Source organism: Propithecus coquereli, unplaced genomic scaffold (assembly GCF_000956105.1).
Source record: "Propithecus coquereli isolate 6110/MARCELLA unplaced genomic scaffold, Pcoq_1.0 Scaffold35, whole genome shotgun sequence".
NCBI lineage: Eukaryota > Metazoa > Chordata > Mammalia > Primates > Indriidae > Propithecus > Propithecus coquereli.
The window spans coordinates 4838345-4859575 of NW_012149174.1; the positions used below are offsets into that span (position 1 = coordinate 4838345).

General features: G+C 44.7%; 1 protein-coding gene across 1 annotated transcript in view; it reads left to right on the forward strand.

Annotated features, from left to right (window-relative positions):
* Nucleotides 1–21231, forward strand: part of ARMC2 (armadillo repeat containing 2) — a 137551-nt gene that overhangs the window by 105873 nt on the left and 10447 nt on the right. The window contains exons 11-13 of the mRNA XM_012651219.1: nucleotides 11799–12117; nucleotides 19844–19966; nucleotides 20295–20408. Coding sequence (XP_012506673.1) covers nucleotides 11799–12117; nucleotides 19844–19966; nucleotides 20295–20408 — 556 coding nt within the window. The remainder of the gene's footprint in view (nucleotides 1–11798; nucleotides 12118–19843; nucleotides 19967–20294; nucleotides 20409–21231) is intronic.

Sequence of the window (21231 nt, forward strand, 5' to 3'; positions counted from 1 at the left end):
AGTGCTAGGATTACAGGCGTGAGCCACCGAGCCCGGACACTTTTCACTTTAGACCAATAGTTACCTGTAAAGCAAAGCTGGTGTTGAAAAATCACATTTTTCTCTATTGACTTATGTCGTAATTTTGTGTTCTTATTAAAATTATTTTAATTTCCAAAGAATAAAGAGCACCTTGTAAACTGTGTACAGTAACATGTTTATTCAGAACTGTCAAAGAAATGCATAATTTATCTGCTTAATCACTAACCTTATTTTAATCATGTGGTCAAAATCATATTCAAATATATTACGTATTTCCTTTCTTTCTTGGAGGATATTAAAAGTAATTTAACCTCTTCTTGATGCCAAAGGTCATTATTACAAGCATTAATTATTACACTAGAGGCTGTTTGTCCCACACTGGGAGCCTGAGTCTATCGATGAGGTTCTTTAAATGTCTGTGTCTTCCTCTGTAGATTTTCTCTCTCTTCCCTTTCTATTGGTTGCTACCTCTGCCTTTTGTGGTCTACCTGCCCTTTTGCAATTATTTGCTTGCAATTAGCAGGGAAACCTCATAACCAAGCTTATTAAAAGTAACAGCTAAGCTGGGTATGGTGGTGCAGTGCCTGTTGTCCCAGCTACTTGGAATAGCTTGAGCCCAGAAGTTCAAGTCCATCCTGAGCAACATAGCAAGACCTTGTTTCTTAAAAAAAAAGGTAACACCCACAAAGTCTAAAATTGAATATGAACAGGCTCTTAGTGAGAAGAGCCTAAGAGATTCTTTGATGAAATTTCTCTGTGACTTCTCTTCAAAGCCAATTCACATTTCAAGATGTAGCTGTCATTCCCCCTTCTCCGTGAAGCCTCCCAAGACCAACTTCTCCCTCTCCAGAAAATCATTTTAAAGGCTTTAACATAGCTAGTTCACTCCCAGCTAAGAACCCAAGCAGAATGCTTATGATCTTAACCACTTCACTAGGATTAAGAAAAACTACCCAAATCTTAGAAATCAGGTGTGGAGTAAGAGGAGGCATGTCCTGGCAGTCACGGGGGGTTGTGGAATGACCCGATCAGGGCTTAATTCTCCAGACAAATGTGTCAGTGTTTGAACTTGCTATTTACTATTTGATTAGAACCCAGACACTATGAAGTTACACATTAATTTTTTTAGATTTTTGTCTGGTAGACAGGATCACCTCAAAAGTTATGGTTTAATTCCCTTGTAGGCTATTAGGTGTATATCTAACCCAGAAGTATTATTCTAATATTCTTCTAAGTGTTTGTAAATTCCCAGTTATTTAATCAGGAATTCTTGGGACCAACTTTACCATGGTCTTGGCTCCCTCATTAATGAGGTAAATAATTTTTAAATGTGTTAATTTTATATTTGTAGGAGAGTCATGTTTTTGACTTTTTAAAAATTATACTTTGACTAGATAGTGTCTTTTACTTATAATAAAGATTGAAATGTTATAGTTTTGACTACCACTTTGATTTTTTTCTAGTAATAAAAATACATAATTTATATTTTCCTCAAGACCGAAATATTTCAGAAGAGCGAGGAAAGAGTTCTGGCCACAAGGAAGTAGTTATGTGTCCCAACTACTTCCTAAAATTATTAACCAAAAATTCCCATAAATCTTTGTAAATTTTTTGTGGGGGGTGTTTCTCCAAGTGGTTGTCATTTATGTGGCTGCCTCTCCCACTACTAAAAGTTCGTAAAGGACACAGACTTTGTCTGGATAAATCTGAAATGATGCTTGGCACGGTAGGCTACTGAGAAGTGCTGAAAGAAAGAATTTTGAGTATGTGAAATGCTTTAGAATCTGTAAAGTGTTATAAAATATTTTTTTATAATACTGAAGTGCTTCTTCCTTAAATATTTACTTTCCTCTTCCTAGTTTGGAGGAGGAAATAACAAGAATTCTTTTCCACAATTTTCACATTGGTGGGCTGCCATAAACAACAGCAAAACAGAAATGATGGATTTTAAATTACTTCAAACCAACACAGCATCTTAGGTTCATATTTCCCTTGGCCAAGGTGGCCAGATGAATATGACAGTTTGCTTTTCCTCTTTCCTTAATGTTCTGATGTGAGTGTATTGATCTGCGGTGTTTAAAAACTTGGCTACACTTGAGATTTACTTTGAGGTTGAGGCTTGGAACTGATCTTGGAAACGTAAATCAGCCCTCCAGCAACTTACTTAAATTGAATTATTGCTTCCTATATTTATTGTTTGAGAAATATACTCTGGAAGCTTTGTAGTCTCTTAATATTGCAGTCCCCAAGCCCCAGGCCACGGACTGGTACCACGGGTCCGTGGCCTGTTAGGAACCGGGACGCACAGCAAGAGGTGAGTGGTGGGCAAGCCAGTGGAAGCTTCATCTGTGTTTACAGCTGCTCCCCATCTCTAGCATCACCAGATAAGCTCTACCTCCTGTCAGATAAGCGGTGGCATTACACTCTCACAGGACCTCAAACCCTACTGTAAACTGCATATGCGAGGGATCTAGGTTGCGGCTCCTTATGACAATCTAATGCCTGATGATCTGAGGTGGAGCTGAGGCAGTGATGCTAGCGCTGGGGAGCGGCTGCAAATACAGATTATCATTAGCAGAGAGGTCTGACTGCACAATAAATGTGATGTGCTTAAATTATCCTAAAACCATCCCCCGTCTGGTCTGCGGAAATATTGTCTTCCATGAAACCAGTCCTTTGTACCAAAAAGGTTGGGGACCCCTCCCTGTCTTAATATACATAGCTATCACCAAGTAATTAAACAATCAGAAAGAGTATATATTATCTTTGTTCTGAGAGGTTAGTAGTACCTCTGTCTTAAAAGCCTGACTACATTTAGAATCAGCAAAAGTTTCTTTTCTCTAAGATTCATTTTTAAATTAAATGATGTTTATGGCTGTGTTTTCAAAAAACACGAAAACAGAAATCTTAAAAAAAAAATAAAGAAAAAACGCTTTATAGTGATAAATGAAATGTCACCTACACATACCTCTCTAAGTGATCTTATCAGGTGGGTGGGGAGTTTCACAGGAAGTTGCCAGTAGCTGCCACAGTCCACCCAGGGGGAAATCCTGTTTTGAACCAGGTAGCACCAGGGCTGATTGCTGTCGGGAGAAGTAGAATATTTCCTTCCCCATCTGCTGTTGTTTTCCATTAAAGGAAAAAAAAAAAAAATAGAAATTTTTATTTACCATGAGAAAATATCAAAAGAAAAAATTTTCCATTATTTTTACATTCTTTATCTCTTGTCAAGGTAAAGTCTGATTTCAGCACTTAAGAATGGGTCTTTCTAAATATACTTTAATCTGTCTGTATCAAGTCCATCCATAACGAGGGGTTAAGGGAGAGGTTTCCACTTTTATTTTCTACACATCTGTAGAATGTGTAGATATTATTAATATTTACAAGGAACATGGATATACATATTTTTAAAAACAATATTATAAAGACAGATAATGGGTTTTAAAGTGGTGAGATTTCTAATTTTTTCTTGATTTGTTTCAAGTGAGCAGCAGGTTATGGGAGCCTATAGTGTAAGATATTAAGGTGGTTCCTTAAAATACTTTTCTCCAATATTGACAGCAGGGGCAGGTTCCCACAGAATCTCAAGAGATTTTAAAGTGATTAATCAAATCAGGGTCAGTCTTTCTCTACAGGAATGTGGCTGACAGTGAATCTCTCTGACAAAGAAGGAACCAAAGAAGGAACCCGGCAAGACCCGCCGGGTGTTGATGTAGGTTTCCCAGTGAGTGGTAATAACCACTCACCTTTTGCCTTTTGCACTGGCAGCTCAGACAGAGTCTCAGCTGGAGAAAACAGGATGGTATGTTAGCCTCTTCCATGAATTTTCTCTGCCAAACTTGTGTCAAAACAAGTCATCCTGGGACCAAACCTAGTTTGCACGGATGAGGCTGCAGGCCCTGGCCAGAGTAAGCCACTGGGAGGGGGCGGTGCACATGGGGCCTTCTGCTCAGGACCCTCAGAAAGGCCAGCTGAAGGGAGGCACATTCACTGTAGCCAGATGAGCATGAGTTATTGACTTGTTTGTCAGTGAAACAAACACCAAATTTTACTGTTAAAATAATCAGCAAATATTCCTGCAAATGTCCTGTTTTGAGACAGTTCATAATATATACCCATGTCTAAACTTTGCCACTTCGCAACAGATAAATTGAGAGTGACTAGTTTGTTTAAACTAGAACACAGTCTGGTTTACACCACCTCTCTACTCACAGCCCTTGGTGACGCGGGCCCAGGTCTGTCTATGATGGTATAGCCGGGGCTTCTGGGTCCTCAACAGTCTCCACGGAGAGGTAGCAGCTCCTTCCAGCTCTCATAAAAGACTTCTGCAGGGAGAACCAGGGAAATGTCTTTGGCTCATATCTATGTGGTTAATTTGTCTAAGATTCGTGATACAACTAGTAACTCCAGTTCCCACACACACAAACACTGAGACAGAAACAGCATTTCAGTCGGCCTGATGCAATTTGAAAGGTAAACTTCAGAGTTAGGTAAAGTATCTATTAAAAACACTGACCAAAATTCAATGAAATGACAAATCCCATTTAAGAAAGATGCACATATTGTCTGCTTTATGGTGTAAACTGCATTTGGTACAAACCAAATGTGCAAACAGATGGGCTTAATAACGAAAGAAAGAGCGGGGTTGCTATCAGCCTTGGGAAGCAGAGTCCGCCTTAGGAGGCGCCTCTGACGTCAGTGTTGCCACATTTAGCATCTCAGCAAAATATGCTTGCGTTTGTTTTTTGGAAGAACATGAAGGGATTTTCCCCACTTCTGCTGTAAATATCTACTGGGCAAGGGATCTGGTAAAATGTCTCAAATAAGACTTTTAAAAGACTGGCAATATTTTACAAAGGTCACAATCCAAAAAGAACAACCTTTGTCTACATTTCCCCATGTGTCCATTGACTGACTTCTATTTAATCTTCTCCACTTGTAGATATGGTTCAGTTCTTGTTTTTTTAAAACAATTTCCAGATGCAGGACCATCATTAGAGGCTTCGCAGATGTTGGGAACTGCCTTGGTGGTGCTGTTGTTAAGGTCACGCCTCTCTCATTACGTTCAGACTTCTTTTAGCAAACGTGTCTTCAGCCTGTGTACACAGTGACTGATTTGGAATACTTAGCTGTCGTGGTGTCAGAAATGAGACCAGGAATGCCGGGATAGTGTGGGCTGGAAGCAAAAACATCCACCGTTTTTCTAGCTGTTCATCTCCAATGCAACCACAGCCATTCAGCAGTCAGAGAGAACACGACCTCTCTTCTCCTCCATCCTCTTTGGGGCCATCAGGGGTTGGTTCACCTTGGTTCCAGCTGTCCCTCAGCCTTCTCTCTGGTAGGAGTGTGCCCTGTGGCTGTCTTCCCAGCCCCTCTGAAGGCACATTCCCAGTAGGTGCTGGGAGCGTTTGGCCGAGTACGCTCCTTTTTTTCAGCCTTGGCCTTGGTCTGCAACCCTGACTAAGCGAGCAGGCTACACAATAAACTCTTAGCTTGTTCATTCTTTCTAGCTCCTGCCGCTTTGCCCTTGTGAAACTGGCTCTTCCTCCACTCAGCACAGAACCCAAACACCTGATGTCTGCTAGCTTAAAAAAGAACTGAATACAGTGAAATTCTAGTACTTTTGAGTTACAGCTGCATTCAGATGCATCTAGTGAGTGCTCAAAAAATGATTGCTGATAGAATGGATAGATGGCTGGAGGGAGGAATCAAGTACAATCTCTTCTAGTTTGAAAATGATTTTCTACTTAGATTCTTGGTTTTGGGTCTCCAACATTTCAGATTCTTCCATTCTGTAAAGTTAAACGCTTATGCAAATCGTTGACCCACTTTCAGTGCCCTATTGTTAGTTAGCATGTTTGCAGTAGCACAGTCTGTCTTCCAGTTTGCTCAAAGGTACCTGTTCTTTAAGCCACCTGCAAACTCAGTTGATGTTTGGGTTCTGTACAAGGGTAGAAAGTTGGATAAACAATGCAAATTGCAAATCCTGATTCAGTTCTCAGTCATGAGAAGTTTGTAACCAAATTTTAAATAGGGCATCTTGATTAATTTCCTGGTTAAGAGAGGGTTCAGATACTAAACACATTTACACCCCCGTCAATTTCAACCCGTTCTCTAAAATGTTTTCCTTTACTTAGTAGAGATAGTTCTCTCCTAAGCGGAGTCTTCGGAACGTAGCTTATTCTTTCTGTGACAGCTCGATACCGTTCCTTCTCCACGGTCAACACTATGCACATCAGTTATTTTAGGGTCCGGTAGGAGGGGTGTGGGAGCCAGGGAGGAACATGTTCCCTGTGGCTGGCCGTGGGTGGGGAGCCGTGTGAGGTAATGCTGCAGTGGTCGCACGGGGCCAGATGGTGCACTGGGTGCCGGCTCTGACATTTATTTAATAGACAGCGGATGTTTTTGAGCAAAGGGATGAGGTAAGAGCTTCAGGAAGTGGCCTGAATGTCGACTGCAGAGGAGAAGGCTGTAAAGGGTCTCTGACAACAGTCTCTAGACAGATTAGCCAGAGCAGGCATGGACGGGGGAGTTGGGGGACACTTTGAGATGACAGAGTCGAGGACTTGGTGACTGGTTGTGAGGGGTGTGGAACAGAGAGGAATCAATGCTGCCGGGGCTGGGGCTGGGGAAGTGAGGGTCACTGGGAACAGGGAGGTGGTTTTGGAAACCGCCGGTGTGTACAGAGGTGATTGTTCAAGTCCTGGCTCTTCTCTGCACCAGTGTTTGACTTTGGGCCTAGCGAGGCTCCTGAAGGCTCTGTCTCCACATCTCTTGAGTCGGGGTTAAATCTCTTTCATTGGCTTTAGGCCAATGTCTCTCACACAGGAAATGACACTTAACAGCTACTGCTACTGCTGCTGTTGTTGGAGATCAACATAGACCATTCTGTTGAGCAGTGTCCTGCTCCTTGCTTTGTTCTGTTAAAATAATTTTATTTTCAGGCTTGTGGGGCCCGTTCAGATTGAGTAACTTGCTTGCTCGTGAGGGCACAACGTATGCTAAACCAAGGAGAATGTCCCACAGGCGAGGACTGGGATGCTCTGCTGAGGTCAGGCGTTTTATAGTAGGTGTACCTGTTCGTCTAAGTTCCGGTTGGCTGCAGCTGTTGCCAGGCTGATTCTGTTTTAAGCAAAATTGGAAAGTCAATATGAACTGGTTATACTAGACTGCTTTCTTTAGAAAAACAAAATTCTCTGTCCTGATTCATCTTCATTTTGCTATTTCAAAACCATGTAGTTGTGGTATGAATATGTAACTTTGTGTTAAATTTAATAAAAATGTTATGAAAGTGGAATGTTCATTTATAGATGATTCTTGGATATTGTCTAAGAATAAAGGAGGGAATCTGTGCCTCAAAGGAGAACTGCATATTGATGAAATCGTCTTCTGCTGTGGGATTGGTGCTCCCTACAAATCGGTGATTTTGGCCTTGGTTTAATTTTGACGAATCTTTATAGGATATTTAATTAAGTGATATTTCGTGGGCTTGAGATGGATCGGGCTGTGGAACAGCAGATAATCGCTCCGTAATCCTGCCCAGTGCAGACCTTGCTTCAGCAGGGGGAGTTTCAGAGAGCACGATGTGGGGGCGGGGGCCACCCGTGGTGAGGTGAGGGGCCTTGCCAAGCCTGCTTCCTCAGTCTCCTCCTCCAGCATTCCAGATGAGTCAAGACAAGCTCTGGCATGGCGAAGAGGAAACACCACCTCTGCCAACCTCCTGTGAGACTGCTTCTATTTTGGCCGATTCCATACTCCCTAGATCCACGGAAGATATATTTGAGAAAGAAAAGAAAAGAAAAGATGCCTTAGCCAACCTTGGGAAAGAGGACAGAAACAGTGAGCATAGCAGTTGCTGGAAGTTTGGTGCTGCAGACGGCGCAATCTGCCATCCCATTTGTTGATCTCGCATGCCATGCTTCAGTTGGCACCGCTGCTGCCAGGAACCACCCCCTCCTTTTTCCATCTGAAGGCAGGGAAGAGGGATTGTGACAGTGTTAACTCTTCCTGCCCTACAGCCTGGAGTGTCTCCTTCCCCACTTTAGGCTTAACAATCTGAGCCACGTTAGGGCCTACAGAAATATTAGAACCAAAGAATTTTAGAAGCAGAAGGGGCCTGAAGGAACTTTTAGAAAAAGAAAAGCAGCACTTAGTCTTCCCAGATTGGACCACATGTGACAGTGGGTAATTTAAATTTTGAAGAATAATGCTCACTAAGGAAATCTGCTTTTACCTACAGCCAGGAATCTGGTCTAAATACTCCTGGCAAATCAGCATGGCTAGGTGGAGGTGGTGCAGGCCTACACGGCCTGCCGAGTTAGACCAAGACAAGCGAGCCCAAGTAGGTGGAGGTGCAGCCGTAAGGCCTAGGAAGAAGACGGCCAGCCAGCATCCTCAGAGGATGGCAGTGACACTGTAGGAGGTAAATTGACTAGTCCTGGTAATGATTTAGGGAGCAGAGTGCAACTATTTATTACATTTCTTAAGAAATCATTCAAAATCACTCATAACATCTTCCCTGTCTTGATTAATGTGCTTTTGTGGAAATGGGAAAAGCGTGCAATCCAGGGATCATGATGAAGTTCAAAAATTGTTAGCATAAGTGCTGTCAGTGTACGAGGGAGGTTGCTATCTGGATTGTAAAAGAGATTGTGAATAGCTTTGTTCGGATTAAAGAAATGGAAGTTACCATTTTTAGTGAATTAGCTAATTTGTATATATTAATATAAATGCTTAGAACAGTGCCCAAAGTACTGTGTTATTGTGTTGGTTGCTGCTACTACTACTACTGCTGCTATTATTATTGTTATGATTTTCAGAATCAGAACTTGTGTCGTATAGTGTATTTAATCAGAAAACATGTATCAAAGTTTACATAAAAATTTTGCTCAGAGTCCTCAGCTTAAAAAATATAAAATGGAATTTCCCTTTAAGGAGCTTAATTCTTGGAAATACCCCTGTTGTGATTGCAAAACTGCTTTTCTGCTTTTCTACTGGGTCTGGCCAGGGTGGAAGAGAAGCTACCAAGTCAGTGCTCTCCTTCCAGAGCCCAGGGAAGGGCCTTTGCCATGTAACCTCTGGTTTTATGTGAAGTGGGATTTGAATATTATAATCAAATTGTGTGCTAGTTTTTAGATATAAGGCCCACAGAATTCAGCTTCTTTAGGCAACAATCAGATGATCAAAGAATGAGAAGATGACCCCAGGCCCATGAAGGAGATTGCCCCACATACTCTCAGGACTCCTCTCCCCCTGCCAGCCCACTCTCCTCCCTCCAGACATAGGCACATTTCCCAGAGTTGAACTCAGATCCCTTTGTGATAACCCTGCTGTTCCCTCCACTGTTCACTGAACATCCTCTTTAAACCCTTCTAAGACTATTGGGTCTGTCCACAGAGTTTAATGCTATTTATTAGTCAGCAATTTGTGCTTTGCCTCTTTTATCTCATGAAATCTCACAGTCCAATAGTTTCCCCATTTTGCACATGAGTTAATGGAGGCACAGAGAAGCAAGTACACTGACCTGTGTGAGCCCAGCCCACCTGGCTCCGAACCTGGAATTCATAACGCCCTTAGGTGTCTAGCTTCTTGCTTAGCCATTTTAGTCTTTGCTTTCCCCACACATAAGTTAGCCTTGTCTTCGCAAATAGATTATAAATGCTTCAGAGCACTGTATCTCATGCCTGTTTGTGTGTGTCCCCCCAACCCCCAGTGTTAAGAAATTATCTGAGGCCTAATATTCCATTTCCCCAGGTGGAGCCTGGAGCAGGTTCTCCTAATTGGATGGCTGCAATGATTGGTTGACTGCTGTGAGTTGAAATGCTTCCAAAAATGAACTCTCTCCTGGACTGGCTCCAGTTTTTGCCATAATGTTAGGCTCCGTCCTTTCTTAATGTTTGGCAAATGGTTCCCAGCTACGTAAGTGGCAGCCTCTCTTCTCTGTCAGTGAGTGTTAGGGAAAACCTTTTTTTTTTTTTGGCAAGAACAAGCAGGATCAAGTTGGTATTGGCAGAGGTCCTAGGGCAAATCCAGAAGTTGCCCTTTGTCTTTGATCCTCTGCTGTCCTTTGCACCGCCCAATACCCTGTACAGGGGGCCCCTGGCGGCCCACCTGGACCTGCACTCCTTGATGAAAGTGGGCCCAGCCCTCTGCCCTTTGCCCCCCTTCCTTGAGGCTGCTGCTAACTATTAATCTGATAAACAAAGGTAGGTTTATGGTAATCCCTCTGGGTACATACTTGCATTTTAAAAGGAGATAATTCTTTAACTGTTCTGCTATTAGGCAGGGCTATGCAGGAGATAAACTAAGTGACACCCTGTATGGGAAGCAGGGTTTGGTGTAGAAAAGATTCCAGGGTCCGAGTAATCCTGGGTTCAAATTCTGACTCTACCCCTCACCAGCTATGTGACCTGGCCAGCTTCTCCAAGCCCCAGTTTCTTGTCTGTAAAATGGCACAGTGTCTGGCACAATAAATATTAGCACTCAGGCCAGTTATAGCCCCTCAGTGAGTAGTCCCTTGAAGTCTCCTCCCCCCAGGTGGCCTCCTTCACCACCCACAGGGAGATTAATCTTGACTTACAAGTCCCTGCATTGCTGTCAAACTAAAAACATAGTGATTTTTGTATCTTATTTAATTTTAACATGTTCTCAGCTTGGGATTTTTTAAAAACATTTTAAAATTGTGAAATATAGCTGTATACAGAGAAGTGCATAAAATACATATGTACAACTTAGCAAATAATTATGAAAGCATCTGGGCTTGGTGGCTCACACCTGTGTTCCTAGCACTCTGGGAGGCCAAGGCTGGAGGATCCCTTGAGCCCAGGAGTACGAGACTGGCCTGAGCAAGAGTGAGACCCCGTCTCTACTAAAAATAGAAAAATTAGCTGGGCGTCCTGGCCTGTGCCTGTAGTCCCAGCTACTTGGGAGGCTGAAGCAGAAGGATTGCTTAAGCCCAGGAGTTTGAGGTTCCTGTGAGCTAGGATGATGCCTCTTCACTTTACCGGGGGCAAAAGAGCGAGACACTTTCTCAAAAAGAAAAAAAAAGTATCACTCATGTAACCACCACCCTGTTCAAGAATTGGCAGGCAGTGCTTTAAAGTGGTGTCTGTATGTAACGCAGTGGTTCTCAACTGAGGGCGATTTTGTTCCCAGGAGACATTTAGACATTTTCGGTTGTTGCATCTGGAGAGGTGCTACCGGCATCAGTAGGTAGAGGCCAGGGATGCTGCTAAACACCCTACAGTGCACAGGACAGCACCCCACAACAAAGCATTATCTGGCCCAAATGTCAATAGTGCCAAAATTATGAAACCTTCTGTAACACGATCCACTGTTCAGAAAACGCCTGATTTTCAGAAATACAATGAATGCTTCAGCAGGAGATGAATGTTGAGGAAAAGATTTGGACACTCGAGAAACCTGTCGTTGTCAAAACTTAGGTTTACACGACGTATTTTTAATAATGCTATCCCACTCGACTAATTGTTCTCAGAAGGGAAAAAGAAAAAAAGCCAGCCAGAATTTCAGACGAGGGACCTGAAATTAATAGACCTCGCGGACAGCATCAATCAGTCTCTATGCTTTCATTGCCGCCAAGTGCTTTTAATCTCTGTCAATTTGCACCAATCTTGGGAATCAGATACTGTACGAGCGAGAAGCCAGACGTGTTCCATTTTACCATTAATTAAACAGCAAATAAATTAAATGCTGTACTCTTTCCAACAACTTGTTCCAGCCCCTTTGCACTTGTAACTCTTTGTCTTCATTTATTACAGGATTTAGTCATTCGTATTGTTTTTATTCTTGGCAACCTGACAGCGAAAAACAACCAGGCTCGGGAACAATTTTCCAAAGAGAAAGGGAGCATCCAAACTGTGCTGTCATTGTTCCACACGTTCCACCAAGTCGATCTGCATTCCCAGAAGCAAGCCTGCGAAGGCGCAGAGCTGCCCCAGGCGCAGAGGCCACCGTCGGAGGCGGAGGACGTGCTCATCAAGCTGACCCGCCTGCTGGCCAACATGGCCATTCACCCGGGCGTCGGCCAGGCCTTGGCTGCCAGCCGGCCAGCAGTGGGCCTGCTCCTGACCACGCTGGGTGAGAACTGGGGCTGCTGGCTGCAGCTGGGGCTTCCGCAGCTCCAAGACAGTTCTGTGGTTGGGGTGTGGTGAGGATTTCATTAGTACAAGGGGCTGACTTGGAAGTTTTCCTAGCTGTGTGAAGGAAAATTCCTCTTCTGTTCAGAACTGCCTTAAAAGTAATCCAGATTAGAGAGAGAGAGAGAGAAAGAAAAAGAAAACATAGTAATATAGATTATTACTAAAACCCACTAAATTATATACTTTAAAAGGGGAAATATTATGGTTTGCGAATTATATTGCAATTTTAAAAAATTACATTGATCAAATGAAAAAAAATTGGCTAAACTAACCATAAAGAGTTTAAGATCCCAAATTTTTCCTGGGGCAATCCACATGATTAGAGTTAATTTCTTTTTTTTCCTTCAGGTTCTCGTATTATCTGTAATTACAGACCCCAGTCATTCAGTTCTTATCTCTCCCCTTGTCTTAGTCTACCGGGCTGCCATAGCAGAATGCACAGACTGGGCAACTTAAACAATGGAAATGTATTTCTGATACTTCTGGAGGCTGGGAAGTTGAAGATCAAGGTGCCAGCCAATTCAGTTCCTGGCTTGCAGACAGCCACCTGCTCTCTGTGTGCTCAGGTGGCCTTTCCTTGGTGTAAGCACTTGGGGGTGGTGGACAGTCCCTCTCCCTCTCCCTCCTCTCCCTCTCTCTCTCTCTCTCTCTCTTCCTCTTCTTATAAGGTCACCAGTCCTGTAGGATTAGGACCCCACCCTTGCGAGCTCATTTAACTCTATGCCTCTTAGAAGCCCTACCTTCAAATACAATCATATTGGGAGTAGGGCTTCAACACGGGGATTTTAGGGGGACACCATTCAGTCCATAGCACCCTTTGCTACTTTTTGGGCCTGTCATTTCTCACGGGCACCTCTGCCTGCTGGTGCTTAGGGAATTAACTGCAATCCAGGGCGATCAATTTAGCCACTACTAACTAGACTTGTGAAGATTTTATTGTTGTGAAAGAAAGTTTAATGCCTGACAAAAATGATGTTTTAGAGGAATCTGTGAAGCCCCCACCCCACCCCCTTAGTCAATTTGAGAACCATTGATCAAGTCCTATCAGCAGAATCAGCCCTGTGCTATGTGTTGCAAGTTTGTTTTAGTCTGCTCAGACTGCCATAACAAAATGCCATAAATTTGGTGGCTTAAACAACAGAAATTTATTTTCTTACAGTTCTGGAGACCAGAAGTCCAAGGTCAAGTTGCCAGCAGGGTCAGTATCTGGAAAGGGCTCTCCTCGTGGCTTGTAGATGGCCACCTTTCACTTGCCCTCTCGTGGTGAAGAGGGCGTGCTCTGGGTCTCTTCCTCTATCGGATCAGGGCCGCGCCCGATGACTCATTTAACCTTTATCACCCCTCACACCTACCTCCAAATACAGTCGCACTCGGGGGAGGGCTTTAACATATGAATTTGGGGGAGACACAGACATTCAGTCTATAGCAAGGTTCTGGAAATACAGGCAGGTATCTGTTTCAATGGATGTCAGGGGCACAGACAAGACCCACACAGCTGTGGGAAGTGCCAGAAGCAAGGTGCACATGGGCCTGAGGGCTGAGGGGCAGAGCAGCCGCGCCCAGCTGTGGGTGTGTAAGTGACAATGCCTCGCTTTATCACAGAGCTTTATAGTTTAAAGGGGTGTTTTTGTATTTATCACCTCACAACAATGTGTGGGGAAGTTCTTATTATTTTCAGCATCTTAGGATAAACAGGCTCAGTGAGATATATTAACTTTCCTAGGTCCCTAAGTTAGTAAAGTGGCAGTCACCGAGTCCCAAACCTGTGCCCCTCTGCTCTATTCGTCACTTGTTGTTGCCTGTCTCGAAAAAGGATTCTTAAATTCTGACCAAGATTTGCCCTGATGACTTATCACTTCCGTGTCATAATTCAGAAATCTACGCATTTAGTCGTGAACTCCTTTCCAAGCTGCTGACTGCACATCAAACCATGTGGGAGAACATGCATCCAGCTATTGCAGAAATTCAGTTTCTGGTTGGGTGCGGTGGCTCACGCCTGTAATCCTAGCACTTTGGGAGGCCAAGGTGGGAGGATCACTTAAGCTCAGGAGTTCGAGACCTGCCTGAGCAACATAGTGAGACCCCCGTCTCTACCAAAAAATAGAAAAATTAGCCAGGCGTGGTGGCTCGCACCTGTAGTCCCAGCTACTCGGGAGGCTGAGGCAAGAGGATCCCTTGAGCCCAGGAGTTTGAGGTTGCAGTGAACTATGATCATGCCACTGCCCTCATGCCTGTGCAATAAAGCAAGACCCTGTCTCTAAAAAAGAAAGGAAGGAAAGAAAGAAAATCAGTTTCGTAACAATCTCAAAAATTTCAGCATTTGAATTATAACATTTCCCTATCCGCTGAGGCTCCTTCCCCTTGTGGAAGACCAGCTCTTCTGGGGGGCCAGGTTACGACTGCTTCACGGGCAGCTGTGGGACTCATTCAAATACCCAGAAACTGATTCTCTAAAATTCCATTAAAGTCTTGAAATCTGCCTTTTAACTCTTTCTCTGCCCCAGGCAAGTCTCCTGCCCCTTAAATGTTGAGACCCAGTGCTTCAGGAAACCACTGGGAGTCTCTCTGGCTCCTGAGGAAGTAGAGAAGCCTGAAGAACACTGGGTTCATCTCGTGCAGGCTCCATCCCTTTACCTGACTGCAGCCACCTGGGAAGGGCCTGAGGACCAGACCTCAAACACCTGGGTTGGGGACGCATGATTGTGAACAGCCAAGTGAAGGAGTTTATGTATGATTTGTTTTCCTACCATTGTTGATATTCACGTATAAAGTGGGAAAATTCTGGTTTTATATATATTTTACCAGCTTAGAAATTACATTTCTACCCATAAACTAAGGTAAAATGAACAACTTGCTTTTGACTCTAAAGAAGGTGATGCTTTGGGGCAGGAGAAAGAGGCTGGGAAGCAGATTTGACCCAAGAGGGTCAAGCCAGGTCTAGCCCGGGTCCCCAGGCCCATCTGCTCCATGCCTCCCTCACCAGGTGTTCTGCCTTCGTCATGTGGGGGATGCCCAGATGAGTCTTCCCAGTGTGCCCCCAGAGGTCACTGGAACTCAGGAATAGCCTGCTTTTCTTTTTTTGCTCTTGGGTGACAAATGAAACTAATCAGGTGGTTCTCCAATGTCCTTGCACGTAAGACCCACACGGGGGGCTTGTTAAAGGCAGAGATTCTCGGCCCTACCCTCAGAGGCTGTGATTCATCAAGTTAGGTGTGGGGCCCAGGGATCTGCATTTTAAAATGCTCCCTGGCTGGTCCTGATGCAGGTGGTTGAGGGCCTCCTTTTGAGAAATGCCTTATTTTCTGCAGAGTTAGAGCTCAGTGCTATGTGAGGTTGAGCAAAAGTGAGAAACCTTGCTCTTCGGTGATTGGTCAGGGCCTCTAGCCTACCATGCCTTGGGCAGCTTGTGCAAGCAGGTGACCCCTTGTCTGTTCCATCTCCCGAAAGATTTTATCTTCAAATAAAAGCTTATAGGAGGGCAAAAGTCACTCTTGACAGAGGGTCATCCACCTCCACCTTCCCCGTACACAGCCCAACTGCTGGGGGAGTTTCTGAGCCCTCCCAAGCCCTCTCATACTGGTCCCTGTTGTTTCCCACGTGCTTTATCTGCATCAGTGTGGACTGGTGAGCAGATTCCAGGAGAAGGCTGCTGTCCCTCTGACCGGCCAAGCAGCTTAGGGCAAGCCAAGGGCAGCAGCAGGCTGTGACTATGAACCTTGCAGGGGCCCACCCACCGGTCTGCTTGTGCCCACTGAGGTCAGAGCAGCTGCCACCCTGTTTATCCTCAGAGCTGAGCACTCCTCCCAGCCTGATGGCTCTTGCTGCATGGCACTGTCCCCCAGTCACATGGGAAAGGCATCCTTTGGGGTCATTTTTTTTCCACCTCCCTCATCCCTGTATCCTTCACAGAGAAGTTGCCTGTACCCCAGGACTTGCCTAGAGAAGACAGTCTCATTGCAGAGGGTCTTTTAAAAATCAAAAATGTTTCTGGTAAGAACCAGCAGCTCTCTCAGTCAGCCCCTAGTCTCGGAGATTTGCTGACCTAGTGGCAAGCTCCAAATTCCAGATTCTGTTATATCCACAAGTCAGTTATGGAGGGTGGTGTGGTTTTCTCATGCTTTGTGGAGGCAGATTTATTGCCCCAACCAGCTCTGATGGGAACTCAGTAATGCTGAGTTCTTGGCCTGAGCAAGGTGGTATGGAAAGAGTAGGACAGTAGGGTCAGGCAGACCTGGATCCTGATGTCTGCTCTGTGAAGTCAGGCAAGGTATTTAACTTCTCTAAGCCTCAGTGTTCTCATCTGACCCCCCTAAATCCATCTGTTGAAATCCTAACCCTTAATGTGATGGCATTTGGGGATGGAGCCTTTGGGAGATAATTAGGCTCAGATGAGGTCATGATGTGGGGCCCTCATGACGGGATCAGTGCCCTTAGAAGAAGAGTTCTCCATCTTTCTCTGCCTTGTGACAACCCAGGGAGAAGTCAGCCATCTATGAGCAGGAAGAGACCCTCACCAGAACCTGAGCATGCTGGCATACTGATCTGGGACTTCCAGCCTCTGCAGCCGTGAGAAAATTAATTTCTGTTGGTTCAAGCTACCCAGTTTATGGTATTTTGTTATGGCAGCCGTAGGTGACTGAGACAGATGCACCTTTTGAGAATAATTATTGTGGGTTTAAATGCTTGTAAGTGCACTTAAAGCATTATTAATAATTAACTTTCATGGGGTTAAATGCATGTCAAGTGCTTGGTGCTCTTCATGATAGGTGCTTAGTAGCTGTGAGCGCCCACCCTCTTGCCCCAGATGCCATTCCTGCTGCCCAAGCATGCGGTCCTACAGGAAGTGGGGACACATCAGAGCTACTCTGCATTTTCCCAGCGAGCTAATGAATTTTTCTACAAAGACAAGAGAAAAAACAGATCCCCAAACATTGCCCCAGTCTGGGATGGAGGGAACCAGTGCTGTGGGCCTCTCCTTGCCCAAGAGTTAGACATTCACGTGAGTGGCTTCCCAAGAGCTTTCATTCCCAATGGCCCGTCTATTATTTTAACAAACATTTACTTAGCACCCACTATGCACTCTTTTAAGCCCTTAATGAATATTAAATCATTTAAACTCTGTAACAACAACTCTACAATGTAGGTGCAATTATCACCCCCACTTGACAGTCAAGGATCCTGAGGTCTAGGGAGGTTGAAGGACACAGTCGCATGGCCAGTGAGTAGAAGCACCAGGATTTGGCTCCAGAGTCATGGCCAAAGAAAAGGGGAATACTTTTGGGGATCCTGTGTTCCTTCTTTTATCTTGTCTCCCTCAAAAATAATTGGGATTCTTTCATAGATTCCCTAGAAAACTGAGTCCACTAGGGTATTATTACCTTGCTGTAGAATCCATACCAAAGTCCAAGATAATTAAGCTCCTATTCCCTTCCTGGAACTTACACTAAAAAGCTGGCAGTTGGGGCCTCATTTATTACTCTCTCCAAGCAGTCACTGAGTGTCTACCACGCGCTGCCCTGTGCTGGCTGCTGTGGGTGGACGGCCCACTGGCTGAAGGGCCAGTGTATGTCTGTAGCTGAACCAATGACTGAGTTTTCCTTTGAGTGTAGTAAGTTATAAAAAGGCTGTTTAATGAAAAGGAAAAGAAGGCCAAAAGATACGATAATTAAGTCAGAGAATTTAAGAGCTGGCACCATCCCCTCACTCAGCTCATAGCCTCCCTGCTTGTTCCCTGAGAACCTTTGATTTCATACAATAGGTAACAGGCACTTCTTGTCCAGTACAACACAGCAGGCATGTCATGGGCCAAGGTGTGCGCGGGCGCTGGGGACCCCCCCCAGGCGTCCAGAGCGGGTGCTGGCCAGGTGCAGGTGGCAGTCGCAATCCGGCACTGGGTAGACATGTGCAGGGCATGAGGCGAGTGGCAGAGGCCATTCAAGTTGCTGTGACTAGTTCAGTATCACCAGGCTCATGACTCTTCCTCTGATCCGAAGACCATTGTATCCAACTGCCTGCCCTGCCTCTCCTGTGGGTGCTTCATAAGCACCTCAGATCAAAAGCTGAACTCGTGACCTCCTGGCCAGCTTTCCCTCTTCCTTAATTCAGGGAATGTGGTCAACATCTACTCAGTTATGTGAGCCAGAAACCTAGGGCCCAGCTAGCTGGCTCCTCTCCCTCACCCCTCAGTCAGCCTCTACCCGGGACAGTCTGTCCACTCCGCTCCATCTCTACCCACCCCCGTGTAAGCTCTGTTGCTGCTTCTGGAATACTCCCGGCTGCATGCCTGCATCTGCTCTTCTCTGCACTGCGACCAGAGCATCAGGGGATGAGTCTGGAGACTGGCCAGGAGGCAGGGACAGGATCACTAAGGGTCTGATGTGCTAAGCTAAAGGGTTCATTCACTCATTTGTTCATTCATTCTTGCATTCAGCACGTAGTTATTGAGCACCCACTATGTGCCAGACACTGTTCTAGGTGCTGGGAACACAGCCATGAATAAAACAGGCAAATCCCTAGTCCTCATGGAGCTAACGTTTTCCCATAGAACATCAGGTAGTCGTATGTACTCTGGGGAAAATTAAAGCAGGGGACGGGGAAAAGAGAATAACAGATGCTATTGTACAGAGGGTGGTACTACAGGGTGGTTGAGGAAAGTATGTCCAACAAGGTGGCATCTAAGCGGCAGCTCGAAGGACTCGAGGAGAGAGCCAAGTGGGCCACTGGAAGAAGAGTGCGTTCCAGACCGAGGGATTCACAGTGCAAAGGTTCTCCAGCAGGGTCATGCTGATGTGCTCACGAAAGCCAGGAGGCTGGTGCGATGTCTCACTCCTATAATCCCAGCACTCCTATAAGCCCAGGAAGCTGGGCTGGGAGGATCGCTTGAGCCCAGTGGTTTGAGGCAGCAGTGAGCCAAGATCACGCCACTGCACTCCAACCTGGGCGACAGAGCAAGACCCTGTTCCCCACTGCCCCCCTAAAAAGCCAGCAACAGGCATTGGCACTGTGGCTGGAGGCCACAGGTAAGGCCTGGGGCGGCCCAGGTGGGGCCTGTGGGCCAAGCGAGGCGGAGCCATTGGTGGGTTGTAAGCTGAGTGCCATGACCTGACTAGCTTTTAAAGGCTCTCTGTGTTGAGAATAGACTTAGGGAGGCAAAAATGGAAGAAGAGAAGTCAGTAGGGGGTGGTAGTGAGGAGGTGAGAAGGGATCAGAGCCTGGGTGTTTGGAAGGCAGGCTGATAGTCACAGATGGATCATTCTGCCAGGAGGTGTGGGTGTGGGAACAGAGTGCAGATGCAGCTGGTGGCGCCCCTGGGAGAGCCTGAGGACAGGGCAAACTGGAAGGATTAGAGGCAGCTCCACTCCTTGGGGTATCGGCCCCTTCGCTTTACTTCCCACACAGATCAGCCTGACTTTTCCAGACCCCCCGGCAGCAAGGATTGACCTTGGAGTGTCCTTCCTGCCCTGGCCAGAGTGGTCCCTTGCACTTGGTACACTTCCCTGCAGGAAGAGTCAGGGAGAAGAAAGCGGCAAACGGAGCCTCCAGTGCCTTTGCACAGACCTTGCCTGGGACAGCTGCTCATCCCTGGTGGTGCTGTTGCTGCAGTTACGTCATTGGTTCTACACCTGCATTGAGTCTTTGATCCCCTTATCTGCACTATGTTTCAGAATACAAGTCACTCGATGATTGTGAGGAGCTGGTGATCAATACTACAGCCACAATCAACAATTTATCTTACTACCGAGTGAAGAATTCTGTAATTCAAGACAAAAAGCTGTATATTGCTGAATGTAAGTTTCAGAGTTGGGTTTGGATAAATGCATGCTCATTTAAGGTTTTAATTTTACTAACTAAATACAGAACTGGAGGCATTAATATATTCTGATTTCTGGTGCAAATATCTTAGAACCTGATCAGATTTTAAGAAATTAGAACGTGGGGTAATTAGACTATGGAAAAATTAGTTTCTTAGTTCTTGTTCAAGTTCCTTACAGTTTGTATTTTATTATTGTTTTTAATTTTTAAATCATCAGTATTTAGTATGGTATTGGTTTCCATTAGCCTTAAATTAAAACTTAAATTCACTAATTTTATTTCTTTGGTGGTCACCAAATCCAGTGCTCTTAAAGCTGCTCGTGAGTAACAACATGGATGGAGTCCTGGAGGCCGTGCGCGTCTTTGGAAATCTCTCCCAGGACCGTGACATCTGTGATTTCATTGTGCAGAACAATGGTGAGTTAATGACACTTAAATTCATAAATGTGCACTTCTTGGCAATAATCACCTAAGTGCTTTTGGAGCTTGGGTCATTACCATGTTATACTTATTTCTGCTTTGAGACATGTAGAGTTTTATGTTGCATTCTGTACATAAGGCTGCTGGCTCAGGGTGCCAAGATAGACCTCGGCAGTGTTCCCCTGTCCCTTGTGAATGGCCTCTGCAGAGATGGTGTGTGTGTGTGTGTGTGTGTGTGTGTGTTTAATGGAAACAAATAATCTGCACTTATCATTTCTGCCCATGGGAATGGACTCAAGAGACATTCTCTTTCATGTACTACAATGTCCATTACATTTTGCTTGTAATAGCAAAAAGTGAAAACAATCTAAATGTCCATCTACAGGCAAGTGGATAAATACATTATGGAATATTCACGCAACAAAATGTTCTACATCATTTAAAATAAATAAACTAGACATCCACGTATCCACATGGGTCAACCTCAAACACAATAACATAGGTGCAAAAAAGCTAGCAATAGGAGGATATATACAGAAGAATGCCACAAATGAGTTTTAAAATACGCAAAGCTATCTTGAATATTGCTTATGCATATGTATTCATGTAGTAATGGTATAAAGCATAAATAGTATTTAGAAATGATAAACTCCACACTTAAGATAGAGTTTACCTATGGAGGGAAAGGGATGTCTAAAAACATAAAATTGGATCTGTAATGTTTTTTATGCATATGTATTCATGTAGTAATGGTATAAAGCATAAATAGTATTTAGAAATGATAAACTCCACACTTAAGATAGAGTTTACCTTTGGAGGG